Raw genomic sequence first — 21452 nt, forward strand, 5'->3', positions numbered from 1 at the left:
TGGTCTGCTTCCAATGTAATGATTGAACCATACAACAAACACAAGTCTAAAGTTCAGCCCGGTGAACGACTGACATGTTTGCTGGCTTAAGGACCTTGTCAGTGTTTCTGCTGACTCACACATGGCCTCTGGGGACCTCTAGAGGGAGCAGTTTGTAACTAACATTGACGTTCCCTGCTAATTCCTGCATTTTAATGATTAGAATTTTCATCTCTTTTGAGAATTTGACAATTTTCTCTCCTCTTGCATCCTTACAGAGCGCTCACTTGGCTGTGATCGATGCATTGATGGCTGTGGGAGCGTCTGAGACGGTGACTTCGGTGAAGTCTGGAGCTTCTGCTGAGCTCCTGGGCGGGGATTCGAGCTGGGAAGATGCTCTCCTCCACTGGGTGAACAGGGTGAGGGTTGCACAATTTATACACAATTATGCAATGTCAGTCAAAAATGTGCATTATTATTGTTGTTAAGCACAGAAAGTGTGAAGTGACATCTCAAAGATACTTTTTCCCTGCTAGAGACCCTTAGCATTGGGTTATATGTATATATATTATAGTTGCCACTCACTTTATAATGCACATTACTGCAACCTACAGGACTACAGATGTGTATTTGTACTTAATGTTATGACCGGATGGCGTATATAATGCAAACCAATGCAAATGAGTGCTGTATTTGTAGCCTAGGCACCATAATGGCATTCATTGATGTTGATTTTAAACTCAGTAAACAAATTATTGCAGTTCGGCTTTTCTCTAAAATTAAATCTTTTTTTATCTTTGCGACACTTTGAGCAAGTCATGCACGCTTTTATTTCATCACGTCTGGACTAATGTAATGCACTTTATTCTGGAATTAGCCAAAAGTCTCTCTCCCGCTTACAGTTTTTAACAGGAACCAAAAAGGGGGAGCACCCCAATTCTGGCCTCCCTGCATTGGTTGCCTGTTCGCTTTAGGATTGATTTTAAGATTTTTTTTTTTTTAAGGCGTTGAATGGGCTGGCCCCCAAATACATCTCGGACCTCATCCAAATTTACTCTGCAGCGCGGCCACTGAGGTCCGAGGTGCCCAAGACGAGGCTTAAGACCAGGGGAGACCGAGCCTTTTCTGTGGTTGGCCCCAAGCTATGGAACTCTCTCCCCTCCCAAGTAAAAAAGGCCCCCACCATCGAAAGCTTTAAGTCTCGTCTTAAAACCCACTTTTATTCTCTGGCTTTTAACTCGGAGTGAGTCGTATGGTCCTGTGTCTATGGGTTCTTTCTTTTTGTTTTAATTGGTTTTATTTTTTATACTTTTATTGCTTTGCTTCTTGTTTTTAATATTTTATTTCTTATTTGATCTTCTAGTTTTGGATTAAATTCAATTTGTACCTTTTATTTATTGTATTTTATTTTTAATTTTTATTTTACTAGTCTGTGCAGCACTTTGGAAACTTTTTTTTGTTTCTAAAATGTGGTATATAAATAAAGTGCGTTGGATTGGATCCATGACATTCTTTTGGTCCACTTTTTCAGCTAAACCAGAAGCTGAAGGAACTTGTAGAAGGATCCCAGAATGAACAAACCGTCACAGAGAAAGAACCCCAGCCTCTTCAGCCTAATGTGAGTATTCCACTCAACATGACATATATGTGCATTTGTCATGTAACTGTCCTCACGTATTAGCATCATGTTGCCGGTTCCGCTACATTTCCAAGCTTACAAGCGATTTCTTCTGTTGCGCCAGCACACATTTCAATTGTTGACACTAAACAAGATGGCTATGTCACCGAGTCCTTTTCTCTTTGGATGACTTGTACTGTTAAAACTCTCTTTGTGCTCCTGTCCCCCTATGTCTCCTTTTTATTCTCTCTCTGTCTCCTTCCTGCGTTTACTTCAACTCCTCTTTGACAGTGTCCTACACGCTGGTATTGGAAACTAGTTCCTGTAAGTTCCTTTCTTCCTTTCGTCTCTTTCCCTCCCTCTCTACCTCCATCCTTCCAGTGTCCTCATCAGTTTTATCAGCAAGTATCCGACAGGTCAGGCTGCGTTTTTGTTGAGTTTTGTTTGTCTTCTGCAACATTTTTTTTTGTTTTGCACCTTGTAGTGCATGCCTGCATTGCTCTTTCCTGCACTATAATAATAATAATAATAGCATGTATTCATACACACTGTGACCACTTTGACATATATCTACATCATCTGCTTGCATCCTGTACCTTTTATACACACTAACAAAAGTAATGATTAAAATATATATATATTGTACCACTAAATATGTGTTAAAGTGAGCATACAGACTTTAATTGCAAATTTAAAAATATTTTTCATTGATTTAACTTAATGGTGTGCAATAGCAGTGTATGTTTAATTCAATTTTATGTCTAATTTGGTTCCAAAATATTGGTACTTTTAAGTACAGTAGAGCAGATACCGTTTACAGCCACCGGAGGCGCTGTTTGCTTCTTATTTGCATAACAGCTATGGTATGCTGTGCTGTATTAAACACCGATTGTTGTTTATTTTTGGTTTCCATTTTCTGAGGGAATTTCAGCCCATTGTTGTGCATGTTTTTGTTTCAGCTCCGCTACAGAAAGGACAAAGTACAATCCAAGCAGAATCCCATTTTCCCTGCGGTGAATGAAGTCAAAGACTTGTCTAACGGCTGTGCTGTCGCTGCTGTCATACATTACTACTGTCCTAGCCTGCTAAGACTTGAAGGTAACCAAACAAACAATGAGATATCACTATGCTAACATACAAACTATGCAGCTAATGCATTTTCTTCTTTTCTTTCCGCAAGATGTTTGCATGAAGGAGACCATGTCGGCCGCTGACAGCTTGTACAACCTACAATTCATCCGTGAGTTTTGTGACAGCTGCCTGAAGAGCTGCTGCCACTTAGCCTTGGAGGACATGCTGTACTCGCCACCGGAGCTTCGGGTAATGACAATCGTATGACAGTCATATCATAAATAAGAATGAGTACTTCATTTTTTTGTCATTTCTTTCTTCAGCTCAATTTGCTGAGTTTCCTAGCAGAGCTGCTTCACTGGTTTGAAGTACAAAGGCCAGACTTTGTTCAGCCGGTGGATACATTAGGTATGCATTGCTAATAATACCAATAAATATCTATTATTAAATCCTAATGCTAATGTTCTTTCACTTTAGATGGCTCCACACCAGCGACGCCTAGTGGTGGAAGTGGTGTAAGGTGAGGATCCTCTTCAATACAGTACAAACATATCTTGTTTGCATGACATTTTTAGGAAATGAAAAGTATTTTGTTTTTGCTTTACAGCACCTCTCCGTCAATCTTCAAGAAGCCCTTTCTTCCAATTTCCTCCCCTGCATCAGGTGAGATTATGTTAAACACATATTTTTAAATATTTCCCATTGTACTTTGTTTGTTTTTTTGTGGCATATTGTGTTTTTCATTAAGACTCTGCATGAAATGCATGGAATTATTTTTTTTCTCAAGGTTTGGAAAATGATTGAAATTTTATTTTCAAAAAAAGATTTACATGTAGACCGCACCAGTCCATGTTGTAACACAGGATATTTAGTACACAGATTTTTTTTTAACAGTAGCAAAATTCCTTCATCACACCCTTTGTCAGCCTCTCTTACTGTTTTTCAATGTCACTTTCATCTTGAGGTAAAGCCCTTGCCATTGGCAGACTGGGGCAAAAGTTGCTAATTGCATAGTGTACATTTCTTGTGTACATGAAGTGCAAAATGACTGTTATGAAGAATATGTCAGCACTATTCAAGGCATAAAAAAAGTAGTATTTTATACACCGGAAATTATGTTACTAATTGTGCATATTGGTGTACTGTACTGCGGCATTAAAGTGTTGTTCAAGCTTGAATATTGATCTTTTAAAAGTGCTTTAAAAATGTATCAGAACCATGACATGTTTTTTTTTGGTTATTGTTGCATCCATGTGTTTGTGCATGCCTTTATGTGTGTGTGTCTGTCCCACTGTACTCAGGGTCTTTGAATCAGTCTACCTCAATGTCTCATTTAGAAGGAGTCGGAAAGACTTGGACTAAGAAACACAGGTGTGTACTCGCTGTTGTGTAACCACTCTTTATGGATTCTTACACTTACTTACACTTTTTGATCCATGTGATTCAGGCCCCTGTCAGCTGTGTCCTTCAGCATCCCTTTCGGCCTGGACAGCGACGTGGACATTGTGATGGGCAACCCTGTGATAACCCGCTCTGTGAGCTCAGACCAGCTTAACCCATCGAGTCAAAACACGACCCGGTCAGCCTTCAGTCCTCCCGTGGACTTGAACAAACCACCTGCTTCCAATGGTGTCCACAGAGCCTCGTGGTCCACGCAGAGTCCCGTTCATCCCAGATTAGCGGAGAATGGCGTTGGCGCGACTGAAACGGGAGAGCTGCCGACCATTGAAGAGGCCCTTCAGATCATTCACAATGATAGTAAGATGGAGCCTCGCTTGCATCCTGACGGTGCTCCTGACGGCTTCTACCTCCACTCTCCCGACGACCCGGCGAGTCCGAGACACCATAAGAACTCTTCGCCTGTTAGCTCCTCTGCCCCGACACGCTCAGGAACGACGCATCGGTCGACGAGAGAGCCCAAAGAGCCCACTCGGACTAGAAACGCTTCTGAATGCTCAAGAGATGATGACTCGGTTTTAAGAGACGGCAGCGTGGACTCGGATGCGTCGGAAGACACGCCCCGGGCGCAGTCCACTCCCAGCACACCCGCTGGTGCGCATGCAGTTAAAAGCGGCACTAAGGAGGGATCGGACAGCGGCGTGAAGATGACCAGCTTTGCAGAGCGCAAAAAGAAGCATAGCGGAGATTCTCGCAAAGTCACGGACCCCCTCGTCCCGCAGTCGACCAGCTGGGAAATAATGGCTGACGAAAGCCCCGGCAAGAGCCCTCAGCTCAATAACGAAATGTCCGAACTCGGTGTTCGTCTGGAGGAAAAGCGGCGAGCGATCGAAGCCCAGAAGAAGCGCATCGAAGCCATCTTTGCAAAGCACCGCCAACGACTCGGCAAGAGCGCCTTTCTGCAGTTGAAGAAGGATCAGCGCGAGGAGGACGGCGAGGTCGAAGGAGGTCAATTCAGCACCTCCTCCACGGAGGAAGACCTTGCCCGCCTGACTCTGGAGGAACGGCTGGCTAGTACGGAAGAACAGCGCCCTCCTGTGGAGGAGAAGAGCACTATTAAAGGTGGACTTAGTAAAGAGAAGGGAAGCACCCCAGCAGAGAAGGGTGAAAAGATGGCCCCCCTTGGAGACTACAACAACGCTGTATCCAAGCTGACTGCAGCGCTTAGTTCTCTGCAGAGTGACATGCAACGTCTTACCGAGCAGCAGAGCCAACTCATTCAGAAGAAAACTTCCAGCAACAAATCCTGGGTCATTCCACCCAGCCCCAAGACCTCGGCCCCCTCCCCTGCTCGCTTTTCCAGAGAATCCACCCGGGACTTAAATTCAGCCACACCGTCTCCATCCCGCCGGCTCACAAACCACATCACACCTCCAAAGTCTCCTCAAGTGGCCCATCGTAGAACCCAGTCTGTGCCCCCCAAGAGCCCTAAACACAGTCGCCCCTCAGATGCAAGAGTCCCGGCCCTGTCGAGGGTCATAACGGCACCGCAGAGTGTGGACCGCATCCCCCATCTTCGCCGCGTGAACCCCTCGCAATCCCAAATCCAGACTTCCTCCTCGTTCTCCATCGGCGACTCCGACAGCTTCGACGAGCTTCGGTCTTTGGCAGCGACACCCGTTTCCTCAGCGACGCTCACACCCATACCGACACCCTCCCAGACTCCTCATCCCCCCCTAGATGACGCCCTGTCCGAAGCGGGCTCCATTGACTATGAAAGTATATTTAGCATGGACGTGGAACCGAGATCCTCACAAGGCCTTGTGGCTCGGAAGGAGGGGCCGACGGGTGGGGGTTCCAGCTCTGGTGCCCCATCGGAGTGCTCCTTTGAGAGTGATGCCCCCCCTGCGGGCATCGTGAACGGGAAGCGGAGTAGCTTGATTGAGATCTCGCTGTCTTCCCTGCAAGCAGACGGAGAAGAGGAGGACCAAGCACCCGATCCTTTCCCGGACTCCATGAGTGACAAGACCGAGCCAGAGACCAAAGGAGGGGTTGGCTTCTTCTTTAAGGTAGGAGAGACAGATATTACTGCCACCATCTAAACAGATGGTTTGATGATAGTAGATTGTCCTTGAACCAAAGTAAAATCATGCTGTTTGGTTACAGCAGAAAGGACACACATAAGCAAATTTAATTTAATTTAAATGTAAACATTTTTAAAAATTTTTAAAAAGATTTTAAAAAATTTAAATTTTTTTACAAAAATTTAAAAAAATATTTAAAAAATATTAAAAAAACATTAAAAAAACATTTACATTCACAGGAAGTGAACAAATGTAACAGTTACTGATTGTAAAAGTACCAGATGGAGGGGTAGGATTTAATAAGCTTTGCTTCTTCCTACTCCTTTTGGACTTGTGGAACTGTGAACTGATTATGGGATGCATTCAATTGTAATCTGATGCACGTTCAAATGAAATAAAACCATTACCATTACTCCAGATATTGAAATGTGTGTCTGATTCAGAGAAGGTTTACTAATTACTAATCCATTCCCATGTATGGAACTTTTTCTCAGAGAAGATCAGAGCAAACAGAAAAAGGAATTACAACCCAATACCTCACCTTAAATTTGCCCTCATATCAACCATATTCTGCTCACAGCCACTAGGGACATATTTGTGTTATCCGACGGTTGCTATGATATGTTGTCATGTATTGACGATTGCTATATTCCTCAATAACTTCCTTTCTTTGGCAGTTTGGTTGTCAGTCCCTCGGTTTCATGTCTTGCTCTCTTTTGCTAGGATGACAAGGAGCGACCAGAGGATGAGATGGCTCAGAGAAGAGCCGCCTTGCTGGAGAAACAGCAGAAAAGAACTGAAGAGATGAGGAGACGCAAGCTGGAGCAGGAAAAAGAATCAAAGTGAGACTTCATCCAACTACTGCTCACATGATCATACAGCAGTTTTTTTTTTTACTGAATCACCTTACCTCTCCCACAGCAAGCCCCAGTGGATGGTCATCGAAGGCTGGGGCAATAAGACCGAGGACCGACCTCAGACGCCCGGCGCCTCTCCGGCACCACGCACGCCCTCGGCAGAGGGAACCCCCCAGCGCAGAGGAGAGTTCACTCGGCAGGAGTATGAACGCAGGCAACAGCTGAAGATCATGGAGGACCTGGACAAAGTGCTGAGGCAGAAACCCACCACGGTCCGCGGGGTTAAGAAACAGAGACCCAAGACTGTGTTCAGAGACGACTCGGCCCTCGGACACAGTCCCGTCAAGGGTCTCCTGGGTAAATAACCGTACAAGTCTTCGAATACACACACATTCGATTCCAATACAAAATGTCTTCTCCATTTAGGTGGAAGACTCAATAAGGTGTACTCCCACTCCACAACAAACCTGTCCTCCATGGCGAATGACTCTGGAGGCCTGACTGTCAGGAGGTCTGCCAGGTAATACTTCATCATCCTTACACTCAATGTCCACAAACATGAATATAAATATATTTTTACTTCCTTAGTCGTTCCCACTCACCCTCTCGCCTCATGTCACCGGGACGAATGAGCGCCCATAATGGAGACAGAGATTGGGAGAACGGATCCACCATTTCCTCCACCGCCTCCATTCCAGAATACACAGGTTAGTAGGATTTGATTTTGATTCTGAAGTATTATACGTACTTCAGTCTCCGTTTTGCTGATGCAGCCCATTTTTTTGCAGCCCTCAGTCTCCTTTGCTTTAGAATTGAATACAAAAGATCCTCGTTCTAGGTGGCACGGCGGTCGAGTGGTTAGCGCGCAGACCTCACAGCTAGGAGTTGGCCGATATTAAACTGTTATATTATGAATTTAAATATTTATACAGGGCTGCACGGCGGACGAGTGGTTAGCGCGCAGACCAGGGTTCAATTCCACCCTCGGCCATCTCTGTGTGGAGTTTGCATGTTCTCCCCGTGTATGCGTGGGTTTTCTCCGGGTACTGCGGTTTCCTCCCACATTCCAAAAACATGCTAGGTTAATTAGCGACTCCAAATTGTCCATAGGTATGAATGTGAGTGTGAATGGTTGTTTGTCTATATGTGCCCTGTGATTGGCTGGCGACCAGTTCAGGGTGTACCCCGCCTCTTGCCAGAAGACAGCTGGGATAGGCTCCAGCACCCCCGCGACCCTCGTGAGGAAAAGTGGTAGAAAATGAATGAATGAATGAATTAAATTAAATTAAATTAAACAACAACAAAAAACATAAATTATCTTAGAAAAGCAGGAAGTGAACAAATGTAACAGTTACTGATTGTAAAAGTACCAGATGGAGGGGTAGGATTTAATAAGCTTTGCTTCTTCCTACTCCTTTTGGACATGTGGAACTGTGAACTGATTATGTGATGCATTCAATTGTAATCTGATGCATGTTCAAATGAAATAAAACCATTACCATTACCATTACATTACATTGTGAAGCAGAAACCAGACTGCTTGGTAGTTTTCCAATATGGTATCGATCCTAAACACACCTCTAAGTGAAGTGGAAAAGGATTCCAGAAACCTGTTGAATTCCATACCCAAGAGGATTAAGGCAGTACTAGATAACAATGGTGCTGACACTACATATCGTCACCAAGGACACTCAAAGATGTTTGTCCAAGTCCAGGGTGTACCCCGCCTCTCGCCCAAAAGACAGCTGGGATAGGCTCCAGCATCCATCCCGCGACCCTCGTGAGGAAAAGCGGTAGAAAATGAATGAATGAATGAGATCCTCGGTCTCCTCCATTGTTCTTCATGGTATTCCTGTTTTTTTTTTCACAGGGCCAAAGTTATATAAGGAGCCCAGCTTTAAGTCAAACAAGTTCATCATCCACAACGCTATCACCCGCTGCTGCCTGGCCGGCAAGGTCAACGAACCCCAGAAAAACAAGATTGTAGAGGTGAGCCAGAGTCCACCAGAGAGGTCCATCCTAGCAAGATTCTAACCTTATCTCCCATCATCCCCGTCATACTTTTTTTCCCAGGAAATGGAGAAAAGCACGGCCAACCACTTCCTCATCCTCTTCCGGGACTCTAGTTGCCAGTTCCGGGCCGTTTACACCATGAACCCAGAGACGGAGGAGATGTCACGGCTCACCGGCATCGGCCCGCGTGTCATCACGCTGGACATGGTGGAGTCCATCTACAAGTACAGCTCCGACCGCAAGCAGTTCACCGCCATCCCGTCCAAGACCATGTCCATGAGCGTGGACGCCATCACCATTCCCAGCTACTTCTGGCAAAAACGCCCGGGAACTCCCAAGAAGCTTGGGACTCCAAAATAAACTTCAGGAACTTTTTTCCATTTTGGCCAGTTGGGTTTTTTTTGTTGTTGTTGTTGTTGTTTTTTTTTTAATTAGTAGCAGACAACTGGAGTGATTGAGGCCACATGAGAACAATCAACGCTATGTGCCAAGAAAATGGAACCACTCAACATCTAACTGCTTTCATGGCGTCCCTCAAGTACTCCAGGATGAATGATTGTACGACACATTCTGTTGGCTTTCCTGGCGCTCCTTCATGCCTTGCCTTACCCTGGCCCAAGATGGGACAACCTCACTGCCTTGCTACATGAGTTAGGACCGGAGTAGTTCCCATGCCTAGCAATCCCTGTTTCTATCTTCTCATTTTTTGCTGCCTTTCTTTCTTCTTCTTCTTCTTTCTAGGGCTTACTCGCTACTCAGTAGACTGACATCCCATCTGGAAAAGACTGCTCTCATACTGTATGAATGTCAGGCATACACCATCCATCCTATTCAGGGGTGTTTTGGAAAAGCTGTGTGATTCCTCCGCCTGTGCACTCAACTTTATGCTGTAAGACATTTGGATGTTTTTTGTTTTGTACTTTTTTTGCTGGATAAATTGTCTAAGCCTTATTTAAAGGCCAAACGATGAATTGAATGACTTTTCCTTATGTGGTGAAGAAACTGGAAATAAAACATGAAGGAGGGCTAGAGTTCACAGTCATGATACAATGTTGATTTGACACATAATGAATGCTGATTACTTTGTTTCTTTTTGAGAATTTGTTATAAATTAAAATAACATTTCCCTTTTTTTTGTAAGCTTGGTAATAAGTTTGTCTGCTGCATAGATAAATAGACGTATGTTTGGAATCAAATGAGTGTGTTTGGGTGAACGGATCGAATCCTGTTTGTCTCCAGGAGTCTGTTTATTACCATAAATGGACTTCCTTCCTATGTCCAGGTTTATAAACTGAAGGCTTCTTGATGAAGGATTATTCCGGACTGTAGCAGCCCTAAACCTAAGCCACTCAAGTCTATTTAGACTCCTCCATGCAATGTAAAACCGGAGGAACGGAAATGGCCAAACTTTTTACTATTGTAGTTGCCAGTGATGTTAATATTGCTATTATGATAAATTGGCCCCTTTTGTGCCGCCTCTTTGCAATCACTGGCTGCCTCCAAGAAATGAATGAATTTAAAAATGGATGTGAAGAGAAAAAGATTAAAAAGAAAAAAAAAAAAGAATGTGTGCACATGGACTATGGATGTGTGTATTTATTTGTTTATCCAGAGTAGTACGTGGTTTTGCAATAATACTTTGATTCTGTGCAATCTCCCCCCCCCTCAAAATTCTTGCCACCTGGGGGGTCTATTTATTTAGTTCGCTTTAGATTTGATGTTTAATTTCAGGTTCTACTAATGTACGTGTTGGTTAAGGTAGTATTTTTTTTCTTCTCATGATGTCATAACATTTTATGTTTTGTGTCATCCAATCTGTGCCAGTACTTGTATGTTTGTCATTTGTCATTCATCAGCTCTCCTTGCATCAGGTCCAGAATAAAAATCATTTTTAAATCATTGTCATATTTGTTCATGTGAGCTTTTCAATTTTATTTACATTTTTTTCAGAGTCCACTTGTGCAGTCAGTTTCAGTGCAATTGTTTACTTTACAGTCTCATACTTGTAAACATCCAAAGGAAAAACCTGCAGCTTTCTTGTTATTTTGTTCTCAGCTGTGTTTGGTGTGCAGCATCTCTGTGAGCAAAGAGTTGCAGGGCAAATCGCCCAGCAGGTGGCGCTGGTAAAGATATTCCTCAACTTGCAGGCTGATGCTGCGTACCTCAGGCAGCCGCAAAAGCAACTGGCCAAATTTATCCGAATGTCCCGGATGAGTTCGCTGGGTGTGTTCCATCAGCGCCCTGTTCACTCGCTCCTGAGTGTGCTCCACTTGCCTGCGACTCTGCACGGATTTCACATCTATGTAGAAAGTAAACACGCCACCTTTAGCAACACATTATTCACAATTAGTCACAATAATGTTGCAAAATACTAAACATAAATGATAAGTTAACTGCATTTAGCCGTACCTCTCAACAAAGCGCACCCAAAAGTATAAATGCGGAAGCGCGCGAAAACCGAATAGCCTTGTTGCCGGAAGTTTAACATCCGGGTACTGTATGACGTCAGTCAACCAGGTGCTGCTTTGATAGATGATTTTTGTGGAAACGTGGTCTAGTCACTGAATAAATTATCATATATCCAGTATTACGACGCCTGGAATTATATTACTAAGTCAACAGGTAAGTTTACATTGCATCAATTTCACGGGAAAATATGTTTGTTTGCCGAGCCTAACATAAGCAGGCCACTTCCGGGTTTAATGGGGCGGTACCGTTTTTTAATTCAGGTATTTTTATTAGTTTTTATTGTGATAATGATTCAATTGGGAAATTATAAAATTATTAAATTCGACAAAACAAACATAGGGTGTTGTTTTGTATTTTTAAATTAGCAGGCTACTTTCTGGTTGGTCAATGACGTAAGAGGCTATAAATAGATGGCGGGAAACTTCAGGTGCGGTTTGGTCCTGGGAATCTATTCTCAACAGCGCAAGGACAAAAAACACCGACTTTATCTTCATTTTTAGCCAAATTATTTATCGTTCGACGGTGATATTGCAGCATATGCGGTTTCCTGGGGTCTAGTGAATGAAAATATTGCAACAGAAAAGCTCACCAGGGTTAAAAAGCACCAAGTATTTAAGGCAGACAAACTCATGTCTGTCAAAATGGAGGACCTTCAGTTTGGACACCAGATCCTGCGTCCTGGTCACCAAGCTACTTAGTGTGGCTCCAGCTTGAGAGATGATGGTCGACAGCTCAATCTGCTCCAGAATTTAAAAAAAAACACATCAGGTTAGAAACATTTTTGGCATGGTTGTCACATTCAGAGTTGTTGCTTAATTGACCTGTTGTCCTGTGACAAGATAAATGCAACCCTCTTTTCCATAGGTCACCTGTCTGCAGAGGTGGTCGAGAACCAGCAGCTCACTCCAGCAGCTCTGCAGTAGAACCATCTGGTCTTCCACCTGAAGGTAAAATAACATATAGTTTTCAAACTGGGGTATGAGTACCAGTGGTAGTTCATATTAGTGAAGTTCACCTTCAGCTCCTTGAAGAGTGCGCTGTTCCTGGCCCACTCCACCAGGCTGAACAATGTCTGGTCGGCCATTTTGCACATGATGCTGAATGTATTCAGACAGTCGTGTTTGCCTCGGTTTGCTTGTTCCCTCTGTAGACTTGCTACTACTTTAGCACACAGCCGTCCCTCATCCTGCTCGCCTTCCAGGAGTTGGCTTAGAAAGCTGCATGCTTGCATGGTGGAGCTGGTAGAAGTGGAAGCATTAGCTGGGTCGGGAGGCGGCGTGAGTGGGATGGTAGAGTTTGGTGTGGAGCACGATGATGACGTAGATGGGGAGTAGGAGTTGTTGGGGGTTCGGTGCGGTGGGTAGTGTGAAGGAGCCGGGCTGTAACTCAAAGGTGTTTGTCTTTCCTCCTGAAGATATGTCTGGTGATGCGGTCCGGCGTAGGGAAGCGGCAGAGGCGGGACCACGTTGTCGTCACTCAAAGGTAAGTGCGCACCAGACAACCCCATTTCAGAGGGATACATCATGTGAGGTTGATGGAAAGAATCCGTAGCGCTTGTGTGGTTGCACATGAGCGGACAGTCACTCGCAGCGGGAGGCCATAGCCTTTGTGTTACTTCCATTTTGATCCTATAGGGGGCAGCGTTTGCTTGGGGTTGCACTTTTTGTTCTTTCATTTGCCTGTAGAGAGGCCCGAATTTATTCCTGCCGCCTCTCATACGATCCGCTCTCACTGCTGAACACAAAATGGACAAAGAGTTACCGGAAATTTTTAATGTTTTAATGGCTGAGCTTATCACTAGGCTATAAAATCATCTTATGTAAACTGGGTCATTATACCAGCGCATTGCTTTTTTATGACCTCTTAGATACAACCGCAGAACATGCATGTCAGTGGAACAAAAGCCATGTTACACAGGAGCAAAGTTCATTGTGTGATGGTTGTTCTACCTTCTTTCTTCATGCCCACCGCTAGACACTTCTGGAAGCGGCAGTAAGGGCAGCGCTTCCTCTGGGAGACATCCATGGGGCAGCTCTGTCCTTCTGCACAGGTGTAGTGTTTGTCGTTCTGCACAGAGCGCTTAAAGAAGCCCTGCAAAGACGAATATTATTACACAGTAGTACTTTGGGACTTGTGTAGCTACATTGGCATCACAGGTTTTTACCTTGCAGCTCTCGCAGGTGAGCAGGCCGTAGTGGTATCCTGAAACTTTGTCTCCACACACGGGACAGCCCTCGTTGGACTCGGGTTTTGTGTCAAATGGCTCCATACTGTGATCTTGGGCTGAGGAACCATAGTAAAAACATGACCTTTTAAAGTAAGCTGAGGATGGGGTTTCAAACTCTAACTTTGTGGACCTCCCTTCAAGATGTATAACATTTTATTACATTTCAAGGCTACTCTTACCAACATATATTGATTTAGGTCCACTGTTGTTGTCCACTTTGAACCTATCCACATGCTCTTTCTATGAGCTCAGACTGTACAGTCTTTGTTGCCATCTAGTGGACTTAAGTTGTACCTACAGTTTTCAGTGGCATTCTGTTTTCTTTTCAATGCTTACCCATCTTGCCTAAAAAAAAATTAAAAAAAACATGCTGTAATGCTGAGTTAGTGGAAGTTGTGAAATGGAGGTTCCAAGCTGTACTGATAACACATGTACAGCTTTCTAATGGGATTTCCCTTTTTTCCTTCCATTTACAGTACTGTGCAAAGGTCAACATACGTTTTTCACAGCAGTCCTTTTGACATAGTAAAACATTGAATGCAAGGAAAAATAGTTAGCGGCATGATGTGTAAGATAGAAAATATTAAATTAATGAACCCAAAATAAGAAAATAATAATTGCAGGATCCAGGAAGTAGTCTGCATGCAAATTAATAAACACAAATAAGATGCACTTTTAGCTTTGGAGGAGGTCAGATGTTGCAGCTGGGTGAGTGATTACGAGTTGCAGGTAAACCGGTTAGTAGGCAAGTGTGTGAAATGCACATAAATACTAATCTGCACTAGTAGTGGTTTTGTCACTTACATAATTCCTACTGGCTCTGTAGATTATATAGAGCATAGTCAAATGCTGCATATACAGTATCATTTCATTAGGTACACCCTCTAATGCAATACAAAGATGATTGACACTGACATATAGGTTATAGTTGCAGTTTGCAGTGGTGTCATAGCTATCTTTATGATGCATGATGCAGTTTGACACTTAAATGGTAACCGGATGCCCCTTTGACTGGGTCAGTGTAGTGGATTCTACCCACTGGTGCACCCGTAGCTTCTACTCACATGTTGACGCTCCTTCTAAAGTGAACATATCCTCCATGTAGCCGTCCGCCTGTGCTCCAGGAGCATACTGCTGCTCCTGGGAATGATCAGGAATATCCATTCTGCCTGAAGGTGTTCCACTGTCAGTCCATTTGGATCTGTTATGAGGACAGGGATGGGGCGGGGAGGAGGGGGACGCACAGCGCGGTAGAGCCGGCACGCAGCCCCGAGTGCCCCTGATGGACTGACAACCGTTTGAGGCCCACGTGGACTTCGGTCTGTCGTCCCTGTCATAAAACCTCTCCTGACTGGCACTCCTAGCCTATGTGAGAACAGCGTGTCAGACGGTCAGATAGCCACCTGCTGGAATGTTACTGAAGTGAAGTCATTGAGCCATCCTGAAGCTAAAGGCCTGATAAGATAACAGTCCGCTAAATAGTGCCGCACTGCATAGTCACATTTCATATCTTCATTTCTTCCTTTGTATTGTGTCTTGTTTATGGAGTCGCCAAGGAAGTGCGCTGCTCTCTTACGAAACAAGTGCAAATGATGCAGATGTGCTTGCAGTTGTGACATTTTTGCTTGGTGGCGGCCATGTTTTTCAAGCAATTCTGCTCAAAATTTTAAAAATGTGCCCGTCGGTTTTGGTGATCAGGATAAACACTGAAAAGTTACAGTTGGTCAGATGCATTTAGCTGTGTGAGAAATTTCAAGTCAGTTCCACATATGAGGGTCAAATTTTGTTTGTTTTTTTAATTTGTCTGAAAAATAAATTCTCACCCTTTTTGTGTGAAGCAGTTCCACAGTAGAAGAATTAGCATGGAATTTTCTCACAGTTCCTTTGTTGCACATTAACCTTTAAATTGATTTAAAATGTTTAGTGCCATAATGTCATGTGAGGTGATAAAATAATGTGTTGCTTTTTCGCTTTAGACATTATTATGGGATGAAAAGGATAAAATTCGGAAGAAAAAAAAAATACTGATTTTTTTCTGAGCTTTTTGTCGCCCTCTAGTGGCGAGGTACACCACTATACAGTATATATTTGTTTCTTTCGGCATTTTCCTGATATATACCGTATAGCAGTGATTTTCGACCACTTTGCCGTGACAAATTATCCAATATTATTTTTAATGAACATTTATTAATAATTTTCTGCTAATATTATATCATTGTCGAGTGTCCGTGGTGTAAAGAGCAGTAGAGCAATGTAATATGCGTCCGTGTGGCAACACGTTGCTGATTACTTCGTTCCTCCAATAGACTTAATGACGCACGTGAGACGTCGTGTTGACATTTTGTAACATTTTTGGCTAAAAAAGATCGAAAAACACTGTAGGGCAAATTAATAATTTAATAAAAACATTCTCCAGTGTGCTTTGCGTGTGTTTCGGAGCACAATGTAAACTGACCTGCCTACATCGTCAATAATATTAATATTAATAGTTATACATGTTTTGATTGCACTGATTTGATTGTTTGATTGCACCATCTTTTTAAAGGCATATTTAAATTGGCTATTGTTAGATTGTAAGATTTCCCCAAGAATTCACTGCAATCTAGTTGTACTTTATTGAATAAATGGTAGGGAAAATGAGTAGTAACTTAGTAGTAATTAGTCACTTTCATTTGAAACATAGCACTTATAATATAAGCTCCCGTGTTTAATGTCGGATTCCATAAAGCGTCTGCACGTCTTGTCTCGCGATGATGTCAACTTGACGTCATCGCTGTCCATTCGGTTTTAGTAAGGAGGCCCCATTTCCTCACTGCTGTAACACACCGGCTCCCCCTCTGCGACGAACCACACCTCGTTGTGTCTGTTCCACAACGTCATGGGACTGCAGGTTGAGGCAAAACACGTACGTGTACATTCAATTCCGTACATCATGTTTCCGATGTGATGTGTTAAAAAAGAAATAGTCACCCGTTATACGCGGCACCGTAGTGGCAGTCGCTCTTAAAGGAAGCGTCATACGACTTAAGGGCCTTCATCAGTTTGCCGGCTTCTTTTTTGTCACTCATGGACGTCAACAAGCCTCCGTAGCTGCGCACATACATGTAAGCTTCTTCTGTGTCGTAGAATTTCACCTGCCAGTCAGCATATTAGATTTGATTCCTGTTGTGATGCACAATGTGTGTTTCAAAGACTCTTCCACTTACATTGGGATTTGTAGGTTTGGGAGGATTGGCCTGATGTTCCTTGGGGAGCAGGAAGCTCACCGTGTAGGCGCCCATTTGCCAAAACTTCTTGTCAACGATCTTGACAACAACGGGTGACGTCATTTCGATCTTTTGACCTGGAGATGAATGAAAGCGCACATAGGAAATGAGGTCCATTAGGTACGCCCTAAAATGTCTTGGTTGTAAACAAACGCACCATTCTCATTTTCACCGTCAATGTATTTGTACAGCTGCTTGAATGCGCTCATAGCTGCAAATTCCATAATGTAGGAGGTCTCGGTGGCGGCCACCCACTTCACACCCTTATAGTGGCGGACCTGAGGGACGCAAAAGTCTGACCCTCTGTACACAATGCGTCCGTCGTCAAAGACTCACCTCGTAGTATTCAGTCTCGCAGATGACGTCGAAGAGCAGACATTCCTCCGTCTCGGTACAGAAGGACACCTTAGAGGAGTCTCTGTGTGATAGCACATTGATTTAGCAGGGGGAGGGGGGGGTAAGGCACGGGATAGCATCCGTGTGTAGCTTGGTATTACGGTTCACTGTCAAGTGCTTTTGCTCTTTGTTCAGGCTGCATTTGTAAATAAGAATTTGTTCTTAAATTGCTTGCATGGGTGTAAATAAAGGTATAATAATAATAATAATAATCATAAATAGGTTCACTGTTTTCGTTGCAGTAGAAAATGAAGCATGACTAACTCTAACCATTGTTGGAGATGGACATTTACAAGTTTTCCTCTTGACCTTGAACCTTTCACAAGCTATGATGACGCCATACAATCCCATATGTTGACTATGTTATGTTTTTGTGTTGATATATGAGTTTAATGGTGTGATAATTAGTAATTTGATACCTGATTAGCTATAGGTTGTGGTGATTTTTTTTTTTTTTAGGCCTTCACGTACAAACTATAGTACAATGTACATAACCGCAGCAGTCACTTTCTTATGGGGGAGGGTTGGGCATGGTTTGAATTTGAACGAACAATTCCGGTTCTGATTCTGATTCCTTGTTTCCATTCCCAACAATTCTTGATTTTGATGCTTTTTAATAGTAAGGCTCATAAGAGTTTGTATAGTCTGAACTGTAATGCTGTGATTCTCAAACAGAGGGGCGCGACCCCCCTGCAAGGGGGGGTTGGACTGTCCGGGTGGGCACGAGAGGCTTTTGTTTCAATACAGACCATAGTACTCAACATGCAGTTTGACTCTTGAATATCATTTTTAAGTTCAATCTGTACAGTACAGATAGATTATCAGTTTCTCTAGTATTTCAAATCCGTCCTGGGGGGCGGGCATGACAGAATATACTGTAATTGTATTCAGCTTTACTATGAATTTCTGTTGTTTACGTGTTAGTATGTGATGCTGCAGCCACTGTGTTTAATGGTGTGTGTTTAAGTTGCTTCTTCTTCATTGGTGCCCACCAGAACCTATTTGTGATATCAGCGTCAAATCTAAAAAGAAATGGCATCAATTTTGACGCTTGTACCGCTTCCCATTGATGCTGGATGCCCAACCTGACTTATGGGGTCGCTAAGGGTTAAAGTGTCTTACCCAACTTCAGCCTCAGCTGTGAGGGCCAGCAAAAAGACAACAAGTCCTGCAAGAAACCTGTTTGGGGAGGGAAAAAAAATAATTTTACCAAGTTATCACATAAATTTAGTGATAATCCAGTAGAATATTGCCAGCCGTACGATATGTATGCAGTAAAACTACAAGCGTGCTGTACTTACATGACGACAAAGGTGGTTGGGTGCAGTCTGAGTCTTCATGCGGTGCAAAGCATCTATTTATCCCAAGCGGAGTTATAAAAGGAAAACTGGCCACTCCCTGAAAAGTCCAGACAATACTGTACATATGAGGCAAAGGAACAACACAAATACTGCATGAAATACAACACTATACAACAGCTATGCTATACAATTGACTTAAACACCACATATGAAGTTTCTCCTTTGGAGACTGAAAGGTGAAGTGTCCCAACGCAGGCCATCATTATCGTCATGCAGTATTCCATTGGATTCTACTCTATATTCTATTAATACTGTGTACCAATGGGGTGTCCTCTTTTTTTCACCCCATGTATGTGTTTGTATAAGTCAATAACAGGCTCCCCAGAGTATTACTGCAGACCTGCCAACCTGTACTAATTTATTGTACTCAACATGTAATTGAATACACTTATATTCCTCAATACTCAATTTTCCTGGTACAGTACAGATAATAAATATCAGTTTCTCAATAGTATTTCAAATCGGGGAGGGGGTGCATGACATAAAATAATTGCGAACTATTTGTGAAACACTGTGAAAAGTACTGTGTTGCCTGCGCTATTACTATATAAAGTCACTGAGTGACTTTATATTTATATATATTTATACATATTTATATATAGGGTGCTCAGATAAATCCCCACTAAATTTTGTCCACTTTTAGGGGCGAATGTGTGTCTAATTTGAGCAAGATCGGTTGAAAAACATAGCCGGCGTTAAGCAAAACGTCTTTGTCGGGGCAGAACGGTACTTTGTGTGCCATATTCAGTGGTTAAAAGTATTCCATGTGTTTGAAGGTACTTTCCATCAAGACAACAGTAACAGAGTGGTCACTAATAGCGACTTTGATGCTAATATTCATGATTTATAAGGACAAACTTTGCAGTTTATTAGCAAATAAGATCAGATGACCTAGATGAGAGACATTTGAACACATGATATCCTGTTTTTTGTCTGGAAACAACATCAAGTCCCAAGAGTACAAAATGTCTCGTCATGCTTGCGTATAGAAGAAAAAAAACAACAGAGTGACTGCATTTTACATGTACTGTTTTACACTTGAAGTAAAAAAGCTGAAGAAAATACAGCACAGCACTACTATTACTACTCGTAGTACCAAAATATCAATAACTAGTACAAATAATTGTAATTAAGAATACAGTATATACATACATGAACCTACTTCCCTACATTGAAGAACACGATGCTGAAAGACCTGGAAGGTAAAATGTCTCCACCCCCTTTTGTCCACAGCGTCCATTATTATGTTCAACTCATTGAATAGGCATCATCATTTGAGACGTTTACCCCCCCCCCTTTACCTTTTTTTGTCAATGACTACATAGGGCTCTAGAGCTTCACCCAACTCCCCTTGCATTGTTCACGTCAATCCATCCATTTTCTATAGCGCTTGTTCTCAGGAGGGTCACAGATGAACCGGAGAACAAGGTGTTCACGCACAGTTGTTTAATAAAGTTATCTATTGGGGTGTTGGTCACATGGAAAACATGACAAAGGACAAAAGCTAATGGCACCAGATTTGGCAGATCAACCCATGTCGATATTATTATTATTATTCATTTTCTACCGCTTTTCCTCACGAGGGTCACGGGCGTGCTGGAGCCTATCCCAGCTGTCTTCAGGCAAGAGGCGGGGTACACCCTGGACTGGTGGCCAGCCAATCACAGGGCACATATAGACAAACAACCATTCACACTCACATTCATATCTATAGACAATTTGGAGTCTCTAATTAACCTAGCATGTTTTTGGAATGTGGGAGGAAACCGGAATACCCGGAGAAAACCCACGCATGCACGGGGAGAACATGCAAATTGGCTAGAATTGAACTTGGGTCTCCTAGCTGTGAGGCCTCCATGCTCACCACTCGTCCGCTGTGTCTAAAAAATGTTAGCAATAATATTTTTGAGTGTGAATTCGTGGGACAATAAATAAAAAATGTGCGGCCATATTTTTTTATTGTACTTTATTTGAGGTTAAAATCTTGTCTTGTTTTGTTCTTGTGGACCAGATCTCGTGCATCGTGAATTAGGTGCCTTGTGACATCTCTAGTATATATTAATATAAATGAAATTTTCTCTATTTAATTAAAATGCATTTAATTTAATTTATAGTTATTACAACGTTGCAAAAAATATTTTAAAATATTTTAAATAAAATATTTAGTTTTAATTTAATATTTTTAAAATCTTTTAATTTGCTATCAGATCGGTGACATTTGCAGTTTCAGCCCAATGAAAACGAAAGGCGCCATTGATGCATTCTATAGCCAACCAGTAGGAGTCGCTGTTAAGTCACTGATGTGTATGGGCTTTAACCGACTCCAGTTCTTTTCTTACTTTTTAGTATGACAGTTTGATTTTACAAAAGAAATACAGACAAGCTTGTTTTTTTAAGTAAACCAATTTAAGTGAAAAAACCCAACGTCCTGCATATTGTCCATGATCCTCGACGGCGTACTGAAGTGAGCCAATCGCACCAGCATCACATAAATATAAACAAAATAACTATATCGGTATGCTAAGCACTCAATTTAGTATCGGAATGGAAAAAACAGGTTATAAAAACACTGGACAGCGCCCGTGGTGAGATCCCAAGCTGGGATAGAAATAGTGAACTACCATTAGATCAACGAAGTAACCACTGAGCTAGACCAGTGCGTCTACCTGCTAGGAAATAACCTGTTTTATAGCTGCCTCTGGTGACGTCACGC

The 21452-nt window shown here is 42.7% G+C and overlaps 4 protein-coding genes across 6 annotated transcripts in view; 2 read left to right on the forward strand and 2 right to left on the reverse strand.

The window, feature by feature from the left end:
- Positions 1 to 10543, forward strand: part of camsap3 (calmodulin regulated spectrin-associated protein family, member 3) — a 28890-nt gene extending 18347 nt beyond the window's left edge. Inside the window, exons 3-18 of one of the 3 annotated variants that reach the window (XM_058050257.1) lie at positions 258 to 398; positions 1511 to 1597; positions 1889 to 1921; positions 2557 to 2695; positions 2778 to 2917; positions 2992 to 3076; positions 3146 to 3188; positions 3276 to 3331; positions 3970 to 4039; positions 4116 to 6135; positions 6874 to 6992; positions 7072 to 7364; positions 7434 to 7527; positions 7596 to 7714; positions 8878 to 8996; positions 9081 to 10543. In XM_058050257.1, the coding sequence (XP_057906240.1) occupies positions 258 to 398; positions 1511 to 1597; positions 1889 to 1921; positions 2557 to 2695; positions 2778 to 2917; positions 2992 to 3076; positions 3146 to 3188; positions 3276 to 3331; positions 3970 to 4039; positions 4116 to 6135; positions 6874 to 6992; positions 7072 to 7364; positions 7434 to 7527; positions 7596 to 7714; positions 8878 to 8996; positions 9081 to 9380 (3858 nt within the window). In that variant the 3' untranslated portion in view covers positions 9381 to 10543. The remainder of the gene's footprint in view (positions 1 to 257; positions 399 to 1510; positions 1598 to 1888; positions 1922 to 2556; positions 2696 to 2777; positions 2918 to 2991; positions 3077 to 3145; positions 3189 to 3275; positions 3332 to 3969; positions 4040 to 4115; positions 6136 to 6873; positions 6993 to 7071; positions 7365 to 7433; positions 7528 to 7595; positions 7715 to 8877; positions 8997 to 9080) is intronic. The other 2 variants (XM_058050259.1, XM_058050258.1) reach the window with 2 other exon arrangements.
- A 258-nt stretch (positions 10544 to 10801) lies between these two features.
- nr5a5 (nuclear receptor subfamily 5, group A, member 5) lies at positions 10802 to 14808 on the reverse strand. The gene is made up of 7 exons (XM_058050297.1): positions 14781 to 14808; positions 13654 to 13772; positions 13439 to 13580; positions 12505 to 13223; positions 12311 to 12430; positions 12079 to 12226; positions 10802 to 11319 (listed from the first exon to the last, which is right to left on the reverse strand). Exons 1-7 carry the CDS (start codon positions 14806 to 14808, stop codon positions 11072 to 11074), a joined length of 1524 nt encoding a protein of 507 aa, XP_057906280.1. The 3' UTR covers positions 10802 to 11071.
- Positions 11927 to 21452, forward strand: part of col5a3a (collagen, type V, alpha 3a) — a 168148-nt gene continuing 158622 nt past the window's right edge. Inside the window, exons 1-3 of the mRNA XM_058050244.1 lie at positions 11927 to 12257; positions 12354 to 12436; positions 12904 to 12971. The gene's annotated coding sequence lies outside the window, so the exon portion shown is untranslated. The remainder of the gene's footprint in view (positions 12258 to 12353; positions 12437 to 12903; positions 12972 to 21452) is intronic.
- soul5 (heme-binding protein soul5) lies at positions 16334 to 21409 on the reverse strand. The gene is made up of 8 exons (XM_058050300.1): positions 21361 to 21409; positions 18680 to 18776; positions 18501 to 18557; positions 17319 to 17400; positions 17140 to 17260; positions 16923 to 17059; positions 16687 to 16850; positions 16334 to 16600 (listed from the first exon to the last, which is right to left on the reverse strand). Coding segments are annotated over exons 2-8 (660 nt in total). The 5' UTR covers positions 18682 to 18776; positions 21361 to 21409; the 3' UTR covers positions 16334 to 16503.

This window comes from Doryrhamphus excisus, chromosome 15, assembly GCF_030265055.1.
Source record: "Doryrhamphus excisus isolate RoL2022-K1 chromosome 15, RoL_Dexc_1.0, whole genome shotgun sequence".
NCBI classification, from domain to species: Eukaryota; Metazoa; Chordata; class Actinopteri; order Syngnathiformes; family Syngnathidae; genus Doryrhamphus; species Doryrhamphus excisus.

Bases quoted from the DNA above. Each gene is read 5' to 3' on its own strand.
- nr5a5 (XM_058050297.1), bottom strand. From the start codon at position 14,808: ATGTTCACTTTAGAAGGAGCGTCAACAT. The intron at 13,581-13,653 runs GTAAAAACCTGT...TCGTCTTTGCAG, and splicing joins TCACCTGCGAGAGCTGCAAG to GGCTTCTTTAAGCGCTCTGT. The intron at 11,320-12,078 runs GTGAGCTTTTCT...CTTTCTACATAG, and splicing joins CTTGGTGCTTTTTAACCCTG to ATGTGAAATCCGTGCAGAGT.
- soul5 (XM_058050300.1), bottom strand. The intron at 17,401-18,500 runs GTAAGACACTTT...GCTATCACACAG, and splicing joins ACAGCTGAGGCTGAAGTTGG to AGACTCCTCTAAGGTGTCCT. The intron at 17,261-17,318 runs GTGAGTCTTTGA...TGCGTCCCTCAG, and splicing joins GCGAGACTGAATACTACGAG to GTCCGCCACTATAAGGGTGT.